General features: G+C 43.1%; 1 protein-coding gene across 1 annotated transcript in view; it reads left to right on the top strand.

Moving 5' to 3' along the window:
* Window positions 1-11,432, top strand: part of RLBP1 (retinaldehyde binding protein 1) — a 78,336-nt gene extending 66,904 nt beyond the window's left edge. The window contains exon 8 of the mRNA XM_040342408.1: window positions 11,212-11,432. Within this exon, the coding sequence (XP_040198342.1) occupies window positions 11,212-11,370 (159 nt within the window). The 3' untranslated portion in view covers window positions 11,371-11,432. The remainder of the gene's footprint in view (window positions 1-11,211) is intronic.
* Window positions 11,433-18,718: the final 7,286 nt, after the last annotated feature.

Genomic DNA, 18,718 nt, shown 5'->3' with positions numbered 1-18,718 from the left:
ATATTTACAGTATGTTCATTATTTCATAGAAATTACAGAAGGCTTCCAGCGAAGGACCACTGATATTACATTCCAAAAATAATTCTGCTTTTATATGCATGATACAAACATTGAAGCCTCGTACACACGACCGAGGAACTCGACGGGCGAAACACATTGTTTTCCTCGTCAAGTTCCTTGTTAGGCTGTCGAGGAACTCGACAAGCCAATTTTCTCCATTCCCGTCAAGGAAATAGAGAACATGCTCCCTTTTTGGCTCGTCAAGTTTCTCGACAGTTTCCTCAACGAAAATGTACATACGACCGGTTTCCTCGGCAAAAAAATATCTCCCAGCAAGTTTCTTGCTGGTTTCTGCCAAGAAACTCTGTCGTGTGTACGAGGCCTGAGAGATTAAGAGCTTAATGGAAATGATTATTTAGTATAAAATTTGAAATAGCGAAAGGCTAGGCTATTTAAACCTTTTAAGTTTAAACCCTACTCAGGGTAGGGCAGGTGAAAGTAACAGACAGCAATAAATTAAAAATAGGTTTAGAATAGTGTGGAAGGGTTATAAATTATGTAAATGCGATGTTGATTGTGGCTCCTTTTGGGAGTTTCTCACATTTGGTGGTTCCTGGGATCAGAAATGTAAGTACAGCCATGGCCAAAAGTTTTGAGAATGACACAAATACTAATTTTCACAAAGTCTGCTGCCTCAGTTTTTGAGTTGGGAAAATGCATATACTCCAGAATGTTATGAAGAGTGATCAGACGAATTGCAATTAATTGCAAAGTTCCTCTTTGCCATGAAAATTAACTTAATCCCATAAAAAGAAAATTCCACTGCATTTGTGAAGAAGGCTTCAGGGTTCCCAAGAAAGTCCAGCAAGCGCCAGGACCGTCTCCTAAAGAGGATTCAGCTGCGGGATCGGAGTGCTGCCAGTGCAGAGTTTGCTCAGGAATGGCAGCAGGCAGGTGTGAGCGCATCTGCACGCACCGCGAGGCGAAGACTTTTGGAAGATGGCCTGGTGTCAAGAAGGGCAGCAAAGAAGCCACATCTCTCCAAAAAAAAACATCAGGGACAGATTGATCTTCTGCAGAAAATATGGTGAATGGACTGCTGAGGACTGGGGCAAAGACATATTCTCAGATGAAGCCTCTTTCCGATTGTTTGGGGCATCAGGAAAAAGGCTTGTCCGGAGAAGAAAAGGTGAGCGCTACCATCAGTCCTGTGTCATGCCAACAGTAAAAAGCATCCTGAGACCATTTATGTGTGGGGTTACTTCTCATCCAAGGGAGTGGGTTCACTCACAATTTAGCCCAAAAACACAGCCATGAATAAAGAATGGTACCAAAACACCCTCCAACAGCAACTTCTTCCAACAACAGTTTGGTGAAGAACAATGCATTTTCCAGCACGACGGAGCACCTGTGCCATAAGGCAAAAGTGATAACTAAGTGGCTCGGGGACCAAAACGTTGACATTTTGGGTCCATGGCCTGGAAACTTCCCACATCTTAATCCCATTGAGAACTTGTGGTCAATCCTCAAGAGGCAGGTGGACAAAAGCAAATACCCACTAATTCTGACAAACTCCAAGAAGTGTTTATGAAAGAATGGGTTGCTATCAGTCAGGAATTGGCCCAGAAGTTGATTGAGAGCATGCCCAGTCGAATTGCAGAGGTCCTGAAAAAGAAGGGCCAACACTGCAAATACTGACTCTTTGCATAAATGTCATGTAATTGTCGATAAAAGCCTTTGAAACGTATGAAGTGCGTGTAATTATATTTCACTACATCACAGAAACAACTGAAACAAAGATCTAAAAGCAGTTTAGCAGCAAACTTTGTGAAAACTAATATTTGTGTCATTCTCAAAAATTTTGGCCACAACTGTAGGTGATTACTGAGGTATTATCGTGGTGTTGATTGTGATAATTATTTCCTTGGTTAGGTGTATTTTATGTTGGGTATCTTGCACTATTGTAGTGTGCCCAGAAGAAGTGGTGCTCCCTGAGAGGTAACCGTTAACCTTGCTGTTCGGGTTTTCCCAGGTCCTCTGCTGGGCAAAGCATATAAAAAGAGAAACTCTATCTAGGTCAATGTGGTTGGTTGCCTTATGCATGGGAAGAGAAGGAGAGTGCTGCTGAAGATGTAATTGCTACTTTGCTACCTTTACCACTCCTTGTGGAAGCCCAGTCGGGATTCCAAGGTATTCTGACTTTTTCACCTATTTCATGTATGACTACCTCATGGGGCACAAGGGAGCACCAGGGACACACTAAAAGGGCACTTAAAGACCTGTGTACAGGGATGTGTATGGAAGATGGCTTTAAGAACCGTTCACCTATTATGTTTAACTACTTCAATAAAAGAACTTTGGGGGTAATCCACAAAGATCCGGCGTAACTTAATTTTTTCCATTTAAGTTACAATGCCTTAAAATTTCTACCTTAGTGCCCGATCCACAAAGCACTTACCTAGAAATTTTGGGCTGTGTAACTTAAATTCCGCCGGCGCAAGGCGTTCCTATTTTCATGGGGGCGATTCCCATTTAAATTAGGCGCGCTCCCGCGCCGACCGTACTGCGCATGCTCGTGACGTCATTTTCCCGACGTGCATAGCGCGAAATTACGTTACGCCGAGCTTTGTGGATTGCGATGGGTCAATAAAGTTGCGTCGGGAAAAAAAAAAGATACGGCGCGAAAAAAAAAATTCAAAATTTAAAAAAAATCGCGTCGCTGGACAGAAAGGTCTGTTTTTACAAGGTGTAAACAGTTTACACTTTGTAAAAGCAGCCCTAATTTTGCGTTTGCAAACTAAAACTTACGGAGAAAAAACTAAGCTGAAAAGCTTTGTGGATCTCCGTAAGTGCTAATTTGCATACCCAAGGCGGCATTTCGACACGAAATGCCCCCAGCGGCGGATGCGGTACTGCATCCTAAGATCCGGCAGTGTAAGTCCCTTACACATGCCATATCTTCTGCCTAACTATGGAAAACTGATTCTGTGGATCAGTTCCATAGTTAGGAACAGGGATACGACGGCGTAACAGCAGTTACGCCGTCGTATCCCTTTTGTGGATCTGGCCCTTTGTTTTTACTTAAAGTGGAAGTAAACCCTCCTATTGTTTTTAACCAAAGAAGTTGCCATCTTGGCCTCTATTTAATCTTTAACTGCCAAGATGCTGCACATGTGATCAGTTATTACACCAGCCATTGGGTGGTTTGACAGTTTGGTTGAGAGTACAACCAATGTGACAGTTACATCACAGGCATGTGCTGGAAATGTAACTGTTTTTTTAAATTGTTAGATCGATGGGTTTACTTCCGCTTTAAACTGCCTGGTCTAAAGTCACTAAAGGGGTGCATGAATGGTGTATCTCAAAGAGCTAGGGCTTGAAATGGGGAACGGAAGAAGTGGAGAAGTGGAGAAAAGAGCTATATCCATAGCTGATAGATATCCAGGAGAAGCTGCAGAACCATTGCCAATGACAACAGGTACATAAGCAACCAGCCAGGCAGAAAGTGAGTGACATGGCCTAGGTGACGGGTAGTGAAGGAGATTATGAGCTTGACTTTCCCTAGTGATCAGTATCCTACATACTGTATCCCCCATTCTGGGTCTGATATTGCGGCACGGGACAACATAGGGACCTGGCTTGTATGTCACGGCAGGAGCAAGGAGTGAGGCCTTGGGGTTAAAAGCTTGTATGTGAAGAAAGAACAAACTTCCTGAGGTCTAAGATTAGTGTGGGCCCAAGTCACTGGGAGTTAGGCGACTGGAATCTGTGCTGGTGGGGTTGGGTGCAGGCTCTGCAGCACCAACCAAGAAATGCTGCATCTGTTAAGGGATAATCTGTGTGGAGCGTAGGAGGGACACAAACAAACACACGGAGGCCTCACTTTTGAGATGGAGTGCTTCCTTAACGCCAATTTCACATGACCGCAGCCTCAGCCTGCCATTTGGGCATTGGGGGGCACTAGTAAGAGATCGTTACAGGTCCTCTAACTGGGTGCGTTAAAGTGTAAGTAAACCCCCCTATCATTTTCAGCCAATGAAGCTGCCATCTTTGCCTCTGTTTAACCTACAACTGGCATGAAACCAGCTATTGGATGGTTTGACAGTTTGGTTGAGAGCACAACCAATGGGAGCGTTACATTTCCGGCACGTGCCGGAAATAAAACTGTTTTATGGATGGGATTACTTCTGCTTTAAGTCCCCACCCACAGAAGTGTGTTTAGTTTAGTAGTCTCCAATGGGAACACAAAGAGCAAACAGGCAGCAAAAGTTAGACTTTTTCGATAGTCGGTAGTGTAAAGGACTAGTATCAAATGTAGAGCTTTAAAGGATCACTAAAGGATTTTTTTTTTTAGCTAAATAGCTTCCTTTACCTTACTGCAGTACTGGTTTCATGTCCTCATTGTTCGTTTTTGCTTTGATGTTGCTGTAAAACTGCTCTGATCTCCACACTTCCTAGTTGTCTATTTCCTTATAACCATGGTACTGGGAGCTTTTCACGATGGTCTAAGCTGTCATTACTGTGTGTCTAAAACTTAACAGAACCAATCAGATTCATTTTAAAAACAAAACACTGCCCTGGATGTTTGTTTTTGTTCTGTGTGTCTCTCTAGTTCACAGGAACATGAAACCAGTTTAAAAATGAAAGTGAAACTGTAGGCACATTATATGATTGAATTTAATCTATTTTTAAAAGGAATCAGTTAACTTTTATGTCTCTATACCCTGTAAACAGTAATTTCAGCAATTTTTTTTTCCTTTAGTGACCCTTTAAGGACACCGCCACTTACTGGTTCTTCTTTTTAAGGGCTTTGTTTGCCCATTTTTATAAAAAACAAGTTCAGCAAACAGACATTGGTTTCCCTCGCAGGGGTTTCAGCATTCCTTTTTCCATCAACAATGACATTCAGCCTCGATAGCTCTCACTTGCAGCACTGCTGCTCTGGTTTTACACGCCAGGCCCTTGTCTGTCTCGTACAGACCGTTTCACTGACCAACTTGGTGCACACAGCCTAGCAGCCTCTTGCTGCACTGGCTCCCCCCGTGGAGCCCTCCTGACTCCTGGTACTCAGACTTCCTATCTGCCAGGGTGGAGCCTAGAACTATGGTCAGGTTACTACTAAAAGCCCAGCACACACCTGACCAATCAGTATGCTGGCTGTTCTCAAAATCAGGACCCAGGACTGGGGATTTCATCCCACCCGGATCTCTCGGAAATCCCCGGGCTCCAGGTCCAAAAGTGGACCTTTCTAAGAAAGAAGGAAACTGAAAAGCCAGTTTCCTCTTCATGTTAACAAGCTCCCTGGAGCCCCTCAACCCATCTGGTTGAGAATTCTGGGACACATCCTCCTAGACTAGGGTGACCAGACATCCCCAGTTTCAGGGGACAGTCCCCTGATTGAGGACACTGTCCCGGGACCAAGTCTGTCCCTGATTTTGTCCCCAGATTGGATTTAATAGGGGGCAGGGGCAATATCAGACAGTCAGTGCAGAATTAAAATAAAAAAAATTGAATTACACACCCCCGCTCTGCCGTGCCTACTAGCATAGGGGGGTTGTATTTTTCCCATTATCTGTGCCCCTTTCTGATGATCATGTGCTGGTCGGAGCGGAGGGAATATTTCTTCAGTTTCGGGCGCATGCCCATTCAGCTTCGCTCGCATGTTCTTCTGCCTTGGCTCAAATCCTGGCCAGCCACCTGCCTATCTCCTTGCCTTCCCTGGCGGAGTGATCTTCCTCCGCTCCCCATCCAGTAGTATCCGGGGCCCGAAGAGTAAGACTTGAGAGGCTGTGAGGCGGGCGGCGACGGGCAGAGAGTGCTGATTGTTGCCATTACTAGTAAACAAAAAATATGTCCCCGGATTTTATTTAAAAAAATCTGGTCACCTTATCCTAGACCCTGGCAAGGCGACACTCTGCCACAGTATGAATCACGCATTTCTCCACTTGCTACTTAGACTGACCTCTGTTCTCAATATAAAACAGGGGCTTTCTGCTTTTACAGTGTAAACAAATTAGCAGTTATAGCAGTTGTACATGTGGCTGTTAACCACTTCCAGACCGCTGTACGTCTTTATACGGCCTAACTTTAAAGATAGCTATCTCGGTAACGGCAGCAGCTGCTGACACAACCGAGGTATCTATCTTTAGTGTCAGCGGTCCTGTATACGATAACGGCGGTCTCCGCGGCGGATTCGCCGTGAGATCGCCGTTATCGGCGGCGGGAGAGGGCCCCCCTCCCGCCGCTCTCCCACGCCCTCCGCCGCTTACCGTAGCCGTCGGTAGCGGCGGAGGTGATCGGGACCGTTCGGCAGCTGAGCGGGGACGAGACTGAAGGAAAAATCTCCTTCGCCCGTCCCCATAGCTCTGCTGGGCGGAAGTGACGTCAAAACGTCGTTCCCGCCCAGCCTCTTAAAGAAACATTTTTTTTTTTGTCATTTGAAAAAATGACATTCAAATTTTTTTTTTTTTTTTTTTGCATTTAAGCCTAAATATGAGATCTGAGGTATTTTTGACCCCAGATCTCATATTTAAGAGGACATATCATGCTTTTTTCTATTACAAGGGATGTTTACATTCCTTGTTATAGGAATAAAAGTGATCATTTTATTTTTTATTTTTTTTCCAGTGTAAAAAATAATAAAATAAATAAAAATAAATAAGAAAAAAAAATTTTTTTTAAAGCGCCCCGTCCCGAGGAGCTCGTGCGCAGAAGCGAACGCATACGCGAGTAGCGCCCGCATATGAAAACGGTGTTCAAACGACACAAGTGAGGTATCGCCGCGATCGTTAGAGCGAGAGCAATAATTATAGCCCTAGACCTACTCTGTAACTCAAAAAATGCAACCTATAGAATTTTTTAAACGTCGCCTATCGAGATTTTTAAGGGTAAAAGTTTGACGCCATGCCACGAGCGGGCGCAATTTGTAAGCGTGACATGTTGGGTACCATTTTACTCGGCGTAACATTATCTTTCACAATATATAAAAAAATTGGGCCACATTTATTGCTGTCTTATTTTTTAATTCAAAAAAGTGTTTTTTTTTCAAAAGAAGTGCGCTTGTAGGACCGCTGCGCAAATATGGTGTGACAAAAAGTATTTCAATGATCGCCATTTTATTCTCTAGGGTATTAGAAAAAAAAAATATATAATGTTTGTGGGTTTTAAGTAATTTTCGAGCAAAAAAAACTGTTTTAGTCACCAAATCTGAAAAACACCCAAAGTAGAGAAGTGGTTCATTTTCTGAAACAGTCAGCAAGAATATACCAAGTCTTTGTGAATATTATCTCAAACCATAAATTGTAGCTCACATATCCTTCTTATAGATAAATTATTGGTCTTAAAATTGTATGCTTAGCTTATCTGACCTTAATTAGTATTATATTTTGCTTCTTTATTGGTTTTAACATAGAGCTATATCACAAAACATAAACCAAAGAGGATTTTTTAGCATAAAAATAAAATTGGATAGAAAATAAATCAGCAAATGAACAGTCTGAATAGAAGACAAAAACAATAATTATACACAATAGGTGTTCTGTGACTTTAAGACCAGCTCAGTACTGTAAACAAAATCACATCTGTGCAAAATGCAAAGTGACATCTCTTAAAAAGTGACATATCTGTAACTCATTAAAAGTAAGAAACAAACACATTTTCTGTGAATTTAAAAGTCTTTATTAACACACCAGAGACGTGTCAATAAACAACCACACTTCAGTGCCTCTTTCAGTGTCTGCCACCAATATGTGTTCCAACCAGAGGCGTTGCTAGGGGGGTGCGGTCCGCCCCGGGTGACACCCGCTAGAGGGGTGACACCATCCCGATTTTTTTTTAGCTGTCATGTGATTGGGGGGGGGCGGTTGCACTGAGGGGGGGGGGGTGTCTGCACTGAGGGGGTGTCTGCACTGAAGGGGGGTCTGTGTAACATGCAGGGGTCCAGAGGTGCAGGTGACTGTGTAATGTAAAAATGGTGCAGTGATGCAGGGTGCTGTGTAATGTAAAGGGGTGCAGAGGGCTGTGTAGTGTAAAAGGGTCCAGAGGTGCAGGGGGCTATGTGATGTAAAGGGGTGCAGAGGTGCAGGCGGCTGTGTAATGTACAAGGGGTGCAGTGATGCAGGGTGCTGTGCAATGTAAAAGGGTCCAGAGATGCAGGGTGCTATGAGATGTAAAGGGGTCCAGTGATGCAGGGTGCTGTGTAATGTAAAGGGGTCCAGTGATGCAGGGTTCTGTGTAATGTAAAGGGGTCCAGTGATGCAGGGTGCTGTGTAATGTAAAGGGGTCCAGAGGTGCAGGGTGCTGTGTAATGTAAAGGGGTCCAGAGGTGCAGGGGGCTATGTGATGTAAAGGGGTCCAGTGGTGCAGGGGCTGTGTAATGTAAAGAGGTGCAGGGTGCTGTGTAATGTAAAGGGGCCCAGAGGTGCAGGGTGCTGTGTAATGTAAAAGGGTCCAGAGGTGAAGGGGGCTGTGAGATGTAAAGGGTCCAGTGATGCAGGGTGCTGTGTAATTTTAAAGGGGTCCAGTGATGCAGGGGGCTGTGTAATGTAAAGAGGTCCAGAGGTGCAGGGTGCTGTGTAATGTAAAGGGGTCCAGTGATGCAGGGTGCTGTGTAATGTAAAGGGGTCCAGAGGTGCAGGGTGCTGTGTAATGTAAAAGGGTCCAGTGATGCAGGGTGCTGTGTAATGTAAAGGGGTCCAGAGGTGCAGGGTGCTGTGTAATGTAAAGGGGTCCAGTGATGCAGGGTGCTGTGTAATGTAAAGGGGTCCAGAGGTGCAGGGTGCTGTGTAATGTAAAGGGGTCCAGTGATGCAGGGTGCTGTGTAATGTAAAGGGGTCCCGAGGTGCAGGGGGCTATGTCATGTAAAGGGGTCCAGTGGTGCAGGGGGCTGTGTAATGTAAAGGGGTCCAGTGATGCAGGCGGCTGTGTTATGTAAAGAGGTCCAGTGATGCAGTTGTGGAGAGGGGTACACAGTAGTAACAAAAAGATATTGAAGGATGCAGAGGTATGCAGGGGGCACAGTGGGGTGTTTTTACATTTTAACGTGGGGGGTGCCAGATATTGGATCCGCCCCGGGTGCCAAATGCTCTAGGTACGCCCCTGGCCTATAGGCTCCTGAGATGTGAATTCCGGTTCTGGAGAAAGAGAGGTGGGGGGAGGGGACAAAGAAAAATGGAGAGAAAGAAGAAGGGATAGAACGAACAAGAAAGATGGATAGGGAGAGAGAGAAAAGGGGAAGAAAGGAGAACAGAGAGCAAACAGTAGGGTAAAAAATATTTGAAAAATGTTATTGGGGGGAGGGGGGGGGGGGGTGACACCATATTTTACCGCACCAGGTGACACCAACCCTAGTGACGCCACTGGTTCCAACATCTTACCAGAAATGAACTATCTCTAAATATTAAGAGATTTGCAGCACTTTAGAAACCAACTCTGGCTAATGGACTTAAAGGAGTTGTAAAGGGAAAAAAATTTGCCTAAAATTTAATGTCTGCAAGGTAGACAGACAGAATAGTGTAATGATTTTGTTAAAAAAAGAGTAAATACCTATTAAATTCCTTCATCTATATCACCTCCGGCATTCTAGTTTCTGTTCTCTCATTCACTTCCTGGTTTGCATCACTCGTTCATGTAAGAACTACATTTCCCAGTATGAATTGTGGCACGCCCAGTAATTCACACCTCCTTGAAGTCTCTAACACGTAGAGAGCATCCTGTAGTTCCCAGGAGGGGGTGAGCACGTTACTGACCACCGCAGTAAAGCCTCCCATCACGGTGGTCAGTAACAATCAGACAAGCAGGAAGTGAACAGAACATAGAAGAAATAGAGCAACTTCTGAGCAAAAACGAACAATGAGGAAGTGAAAAGAGGAATGTCTGCAGGTAAAGGATGCTTATTATGAAAAAAAAAATTCCTTTACAACCCCTTTAATCGACTCCTTCCACAAAGCTACCATGTACATCAGAGCCAGTAGAAGAGGAGAGAAAGAACAGACCACATTGTGTGATATTGTTTAAAAACAACCACGTTATCTAAAAGTAAGGTACTCACAATCGGTGGTAAGGAAACACAGTATAGAGGTCAAATCACACATCTTGTCCACCAACAACATCCTTTTGCTGATGAAAACAGGGTTTAGTGTGAACCAAGCCAATGTTGATGGGGGCAGGAAAGTGATTACTGGAAATGGGTGGGCTTCATGACCGATGGCTATGATGTAGAGATCTAAAAAAAGTGTTAGCCTGCTGATGTACATATGGGAACTATGAGGCCAGTATGAGATGTGGTAGGTACATGAGGTCAGCCTCATGTACCTCATACACACGATCAGACTTTTCCTTGGATTTTTGTCCGAATGGGCGTTGGCTGTGAACTTGTTCTGCATACACACGGCAGAACATTTTCAGCCAACTTTTACCAAATCACGTGATTTTTCAGCTCTTTACCACCACCCTTTGGGCAACTTCTGCTATTGCTGTCTAATGTTTAGCATTGGTTCTGAGCATGCATGTTTGTACTTTGGATTTTAGTCCAATGGACTTGCGTACACAAGATCGGATGTCAAAATGCTTGAGAGCATGCACAGCGAACATTTGTCCATTGAAAAACCAACAACAATTGTCCACTGGAGCATACAGATGGTCGGATTGTCCGATATAACACAAATTCCGTCGGACCGTTGTTGTCGAAAAGTCAGATCGTGTGTATGGGCCTTTAGAATTGTTTTTAGGAAGAATACGTTACTGAGCTAGAGTGCACATTGTGGGATGCTTGGAAATTTATCATTAGAAATGAAGCCTGGAAACTAGTCCTGGTGGAACAAGGCTCTCAGTGTGAAGTCTTGATGGAGTTTCATCTTTGGTGAGGGAATTTTCACATCAAACTGTGCTCAGAAAACTCTATTAAACTCTAGTTGGCTATCTTGCTTGTTCGTCAATCCCTTCTGAAACACTGACCTAAAACAAGACTATACGTGACTTCACCAACTAGAGGCAGCCAGTAAATAGTATTTTTAGAACATTCCAGAATGATCTAATCTGACTCTTAAACATAAGAATTTCGAATATCATTAGGATGTTGTGCCTCTGTAAGAGGACCTGGGTCATTCCATGATTATCTCATCTGGCTCCTATTTCTAGAACAAGTTCAGCAGTGGCAGCCAACGTTCACAGTAACATGCTAAATTTAGGTGTAATGTTTTTTTTTTTGCCTAGGTGTTTGTGCATGGGGAAGACCTGGAGACTTTCTACAAAGAAATTGATGCTGACATACTACCGGCTGACTTTGGGGGAAATTTGCCAAAATATGATGGACGAACCGTGTCCGAGAAGCTCTTTGGACCAAGAAATGACTCTGAAGATACGGCTCTTTGAAGAACAAAATATGTGTTATATGCCTTAAATATGAGTATGTCAATACAAAAATGTTGAGCGTTTCCTAGTTCTACTGGTAGTAAATAGGTCTACTATAAGCACTATGACATCGTCATTACAAATAATTAGGATCTATCCAAATATCCAAATTGTCTTATCTATCTAATGTATATACTTAAAGATTATATGTGGATAGATATAGATCTGTAGTAGAGGAAAAAATATCAATTTGCAGGATATTAAGAAGAAGAAGAAAAAAAAAAGCACTATGCTTATTCATTTTATGCCCCCTTCCCATCTTTTATGCTGCTATCCAGTCTAGAAATCAGGAAGAGTTGATGAGCAGTAATTGGTTATGTTGCCATCAGACTTTAGTACTTGCTAAGATTATGGGAAAGTCTCACAAAGTTCTTTGTATGAACAGAATGGCGGGAAGTGGGAAAGACTACTTATTGTTTGTTTCATTTAATTTATCTCTTTTGGGTGGAAAATTAGGGATTGGTGGGGCGTGGTAATCCACAAAAATGATGGTAATGCAATGTCATCCATATGGGATGCCTTGACTAACACACATGCCAAGGGTGGCCATAAATGATCTGCAAGATCTGGGAGAATTAATACTGTATCATTATGTCAGTGCAGTGGTCACTTTAAAGCCTAATACACACTGGCCAAATTTCGGGTGGCATCAGCTGGTTCGATAGAAACCGGCCAACGTTCAGCCTGTGTGTACGGCAGCAGGTCATGAACGAAAAAGGCCTGCCGACCAGCTCCTGATCGCCTCTCTTAGCCAATGGCTTAGAGCGATGACCGGAGTGTTCTGTTGGGGGTGTCCTCCCCCTGTCAGAACACAATAGCACAGCAGGAGAGATTGATTTACTAACCTCGGATTGTTAGTACAGCGGCTCCGACCTGAGCTTGTCTTTTTCTTTTTCGTTCAACCCAGCGGGTGGAATGAACAAAAACTAGTACTACTACTAGTGTCTCTACGAGGCTTTAGACATGGCATTGTGGCAATTTGGATGACACAGATGCGTTTTTTTTAACTACCTGCCCATGTATGATCGCCTTGTTTGCTTCCGAGGCTATCGGGTTGATTTACTAAAACTGGAGAGGGCAAAATCTGGTGCAGCTCTACATAGAAACCACTAAGCTTCCGCCCAGGTTCACACTGGGCTGCGGGAGTAAAGCCGTGCGAGTTCAGCTGAACTCGCACGATTTCACTCCCGCTGGCAGTCCCGATTTCGGCCGTGATTTAAGAGACATCTGTACAGAACCTACTTTTTGAAATCGGTGCAGCGCCGCCGATTAGGACGGTGCCATTGCCGACAATTGCCGGCAAATGCCCCCGATTTGAGATGCAATTTGACATGTGAAATCGCATCTCAAATCGTACCCAGTGTGAACCTGGGCTCCAGGTTTTATTGTCAAAGCTTAATTCAACAAGCTGAAGTTAAAAGCTGATTGGCTACCATGCACAGCTGCACCAGATTTTGTACTCTCCAGTATTAAGCCTGGAACACACTATTACAGTTAGCTTTGATCAGAGCCACTGTACTAATATATTAGTACAGCAATCTGCCCCTATGAGCTGTTGTGATCTGACAGCCAGAACACTCCGGTCAGCGCTCTTAGCCATTGTTGGCAGAGAGCGCTAATCAGGAGCCAGTCGGCTGCTGGTTTTCCAGGATGCTCATCTGCCAGAAGCCGACCAAACAGCCAGCTTCTGTCAGATAGGGTGCCATACACATAGGCCGAATGGCTTTTATTGAACCAGTCGATGTTGACTGGCATGCGGGGCTTTATTAAATCAACCCCAGTGTATAGCTTGAGCAAGCATGTCAAGATGCTCAATAAACAACAGCAATGGTCACAAGGGGTGCTACACCCAAGCCCCAGTACTGTTTTAGCACCACTGAGTAAGGTATGGCCTGCACACATTTATGCATGTGGAAGGAACCCCCATCATGAGCTTGGGAAGCTCCTCCGAAGCGCTCTCATTTATGAAAACAATATGAATTATTGTTTGCGTTTCGACATAAAATAATATCATTGCAGATGAAGAGAAATGCTTATTGCTGGTAAAGCCCCCGACCTCCCTTTACTGATGGAAAACCGATGGAAAACCAAACACTATGTTAGGTAAAGAAAAAGATGTCTTGGTTCATTATATGGTGTGGAACTTCAAATTCTTTCTTCTTCATTCTAATTTTAATAATGTTCAGTCTTCTACTTTACAAAACCTTGATGATGTGTTATTGTATAACTGTAACCATAGACAAGCCGTAAATATTAATCTGTTTTACATAAAATAATCTAGAAAGGTATAATTGGCTCCAGACATCTTACTTTTATGGCTTTCTTTCCTTAATGGCTTCTACATGCAGGCAGTTATTAGGATCTGTTTTATGTTAGTAGTACAGTGTAATTAACAGTGATCTACATTTACAGAACTAAGTACTGACTACTTTATAAGATGGATGACAGCATTTTTATGAAGAGATCGGACCATCTAAATCTTACTGTTACACGGCATAACCATTTAACATCAGCTTATAATAATAAACATGCTATTTTTAAGGTTTAACTTAATTCGACAATAACATTCAAGGAATCGCTAACTACATTTTATGTATCCTTATATACAGTTGAAAGCCATTTTCTGCAATTATCCAATATTGAGTCTATTAAAACATCGGGAAACAAGTTGTGAAACTGATAGGCTACAGTTTCCGAAAATGTTAACTTAGACAATACAATTACTTATATTCTAAAGGGGGGTTGTGGCATCTTAGACTCTACAAGATTACCATTCAGTTAAATAACTTTTACATATGTGTGTATTTTTCTTACAAATCCAACATTTACTTCCTTTCTTCACCTCCTGAGAGTTTCCTATATGAATAAGTCTCAAGTTGAAGCACCAGATCCACTTCAGGAGCAAGAGTGGAAATGTAATTAAGGCGACACAAAACTCTAAATTAAAAAAAACGAAAATGTTGAAGTATGTATTCTTAATTCAAAAATTACCTTATATTGCTCTCAGCCTCCTCCAGTTTTTTTTTTTTTTTTTTTTTGTGGTTTTTGCCATTTCAGCGGTGTGAAATAATCGCAATGAGGACACAGACAGCAAAAAAAAAAAAGTTTTGCATAGAGATACAATTAAGAGGGTCTAGTTAGACTTTTCAAAAGGCTTGGTTCATCTTTACAGAAAAAATGTAAAAGGTGACCCAACACTGGACACCCTCCACACCTCCGGGGTCCCCATTGTATCTACCGCTAGGGTTGCCAAGCCCCACAGCTGCTTCAGTGGTCCAGGGTTTTGAAATCCACTCTTCTCCCTCTGGTCTTTGCAGTGCTCCTGGGACAGACCAGATCTATTCACTGTAAAGCCTCATACACACGATCGGACTTCCATCAGACTTTTCAATGGATTTTGGTCCGAAGGGGCATTGGTGTGAACTTGGTATGCATACACAGAACTGCAGAACTTTTTCAGCCAACATTCACCAACTCGTGTACACACGATCGGATGAGCCGACATAACAGATTTGCTGTCGGAAAGTTTGAGAGCATGCACAGCGAACATTTATCCATTGAAAAATCAACAACAATTGTCCGATGGAGTGTACAGACGGTCGGATTGTCCGATAAAACACGTCCGTTTGACCGCTGTTGTCGCAAAGTCCGATCGTGTGTATGGGCCTTAACAGTGGCCAATCAGAATGAATCTGGTCTGTCCCGGAAGTGCTTCTGGAAATTATAATCAGAAATTGACTTTTAGTGGCTTAGCACACAACTTGCAGATCCAAAATGCTGCACATCATTGACGAATGAGTGTAGAAATCTAAACATTGTAAAACACAGATCATTGGGTTTCCTTTGAAGGGAATCTTACCAAACTCTGCAGAAACACCATGAATAAGAGTTTTTAGCATTGTTCTTTGTTTCATATGGAGGAGAATATCTATAGAATACTCTTTTTTGTTCTGTCCTTGAAATAAACTCTGTTATGTACTCTATAGTTGCCTTTTCCTTTGGAAATAAGCATTAGGAGTGTGTGTTTTGTGTGGTTTAGAAGTTATTGTGTGGGAGTGTGTATTAGACCCTGCAGTGCTTGTTCTTCATCATTCGTTCTCTTTAGGATGTTACTATGAAGATATGTCCATGCTTGCTCCAAGCAGAGTGTAACCAAACCCATGGACCAAAATTGAATAATTACAGTTTAGTTCTTAGATGTGTGTGGCATTGTTTTTTTCCCCCTATATTTTTCTACCAGTAATGCACTTCCTGTCCTAGGGTGATAGCGCTCACTCACTGCATTGTATCTATGGAGCAGTAATGTCATTATTGGTTAGAATTTTTGTTAAATCTACAGAACACCTTCTCATCTGCATAACATAGGGGAGAGGTGTTCTGTATTTCACATAGGTGAACCGGGCAGGGCTGAGAAGACTCCTTGATTTTTCAGTGTAGCACTGTGTTGTTACTTCACCACAGGAAGTTATAATATGGGATCAATGTTGGTTTGGACCAAACCCAAGTTTATCCCTAGTTACAAGCTGAGCTTGTAGATTTCTGGTAGGATCTGCAAATACAGTATAGGCGTTGCTAGTGTAGCACTACCCCCGAAGGAGCTGCTGGTTTGTTTTGGGTGGCATGTTACCTCTATTCCTTCGCCCCATGAACCCCATGAAGAAATCATTTCGATGAAACATGTCGGGGAGTGATTACTGAAGTCACAACCGCACACCTAACTTTCTAAGCTTGAACGTGGAATGGTCTAATCTGCCACCAGCTCAATTACCTAAGCAGCAGCTCCAGTACACCTGCACAAGGGCTGTGAGTAACACTTGGGCTATTCGTTGGTCCGCTGTGACCACTAGTTCACCTGGAGGATATCTTTATTTTTTGTTTTACACCGTGTCAGTTTTTGGATTTATACACTGCTTGTAACAAGAGTTACCTTTGTGAGTGCATTCTTTGGGAGATTTGTAGTGTGTTATTAAAAGTTGTGTTACAGTATCACACTATTGTGCTCTCTTTTTCTTATTTGCATATGGCTGTTATCTTGGAGTTTTCTTTTTGCTTCGGATCTCCATCTGTTTAACTGAATGCTCCACTCTATATGAAAAGAAGGAGTTCTATCAACTAAACTGAGGGGGTCAGTTAACAAGCCTGTGTGCCTAAACACGAAAGTGTCAGGCCATTTGTTGCGGTGAGTTTGCATTTCTGATGGGTGGTGGAAGCACGCAGTCACTGTGGTGTGGTGAAAGCACTTATTGAAGATCGGGAAGGATTTTTTCTTTTCCTTTGCTCTCCATTTATGAACTATTTATATATATATTTTTTTGTTCACTTAGACAGTTCATGGACTTTATTTGCCAACCTGGTATTTTTTGATGCGATTTTTGCACGGATTTTGACACTTATATATTGACTCACTTAGAGGGTGGATTATTTATTTATTTTTCACTATGTCACTGTACCAATATTATATTTGTTGATTTACATTTTCACCTATTTTTTTGAGCGCTGTTTAATATCACATTTGGCACCTTATTTATAATAGGTATCACTGTATTTGCATATTAACTATTCCTTCGCCGTCTAGTGTATACAATGAGGGTTTAGAACTGCAATGTCCACACTTTAGGTGTTTTTTTTCTGTGCTTTATTACCCAATGGGGTAGGAGAATAACAGGAGTAGCTGAAGAGGTAGAAGGGTAATAGGTAGTAGGTTCAGGTGTAAAACTTTGTTCGGAAACAATCCTGCTTCCAGCAATGTAACTTTCGTTGCCACTCTAGCCAGAGAGGGTGTTGTGCACCTGGATAGGCCTCTCTCACCAGCCTATTAGCCAAAATGTCACACGGAAACTTCAGCAATGTCTCTGCCGCAGACCTTCCCAAAGGTAGAGACCCAGTCTGACTACCAGGCCTACATAGTAGATCATAACCCCGGACCAACGTGGTCCCGGCGCCAGGAACACTTGAACACGCACCCCCGGCCATAAGGGCCACGCGCGGGGGGTGGTAGGACGACAGACCAGCGATCGACGACCCCGAACTAGTGACATCTGCCCCTTAAATACTCTCCCCCAGCATGCTCAGCGAGGCGATCAACCCTCACTGATTGGCTCATATAGGCGTCCTCCATAAACCAGGGGCAATTTACACGGCTGTACAGGAAGGCTTTGGGCTTTAGGGCCCATCTATTACTATTGCTTGTATCCATTTCCATTCATTTGGACTGGAGATTTTCAAGCTAGTAATCAGTGAGTCAGGCTTACCCCCCTGTTCACTGGTGTCCGGCCTACCATACCTAGCCTACTGCCTGATCATACGTGCATACCCCTGGAACACTACCTTTTCTCTTTTGCTTACCAGCAATTGACCGCTGTATCATCCGATGCAACATTGTTTACGCTTTAAATGATACTACCCCCCTAACTGGCTTGAATAGCACTCTTTTGAACTACAGCTATTGTTAGGCTAAAAAAGACAGATTGTTGTCTACCCTCAACGCGGTTAACCCTTTATTGAATTATCTATGCTCCTGAGGAAGCGATATTTACAGCGCGTAACATGTAGAGCGAGCCCTCCTGTTCCTCTGGACCACCACTCGGTTACACACTATACAGTCAACTTTACAATCATGCTTTATATTTGAGCCTTTTATGGAGGAACTGTATCAATATTGTGACAACCTATGTGGACCAGTTATTTACTTGATTTCTTTGATTTTATGTTTGTAACTGTTTTTCTGACATTCTTATAAAATACATTTATTTCGTTTTCTTACCATATGTACCGTGTGCCTTCAAAGTCCAAAATTACTAGCCCTTAGCCAATTCCAATTATATCGGGACGGTGGCACACTGATTACTGGTACACCCGCAGTATCACCCTGTTTTGGATGTACGTTAAACATGGGCCCTTTTTCCCTCACTGATTGGCTGCTGAGGAAAAACACCCAATACACCCTGACCTGACTGCTGCCACCCTTGACCTGGAGCGGGACCAACACCCCAGACAACAATAGTGGTCACTCAAAGTACAGCCATGGCTGGAACAGAGGCCCACATTTGGTAAAACAATATAGTCAGAGGTAGTTAAATCTCTGACCACCCTCTAAATTTAAGGCAGCGCCAGCTATGAAAGTAGCAGGTCGCTTCACTAGGTTAGGAAAATTACTTTTTTTTTTTTAGCGCTACTGTAGTCAGTTGAGCTGCTCGAGATTATTTTGGGATGTTCTGTGTCTCACTGGTTGCAGGGTTGGCTGTTTCCCCCTGTCTTCTGGAGGCTTCTGTATTGTATGGGGTTCGGAGAGTCAAATCAGCAGCTGAAT

The sequence above is a fragment of the Rana temporaria genome, chromosome 3 (assembly GCF_905171775.1).
Source record: "Rana temporaria chromosome 3, aRanTem1.1, whole genome shotgun sequence".
NCBI classification, from domain to species: domain Eukaryota; kingdom Metazoa; phylum Chordata; class Amphibia; order Anura; family Ranidae; genus Rana; species Rana temporaria.
This window is presented reverse-complemented; position numbering and strand designations above follow the sequence as displayed.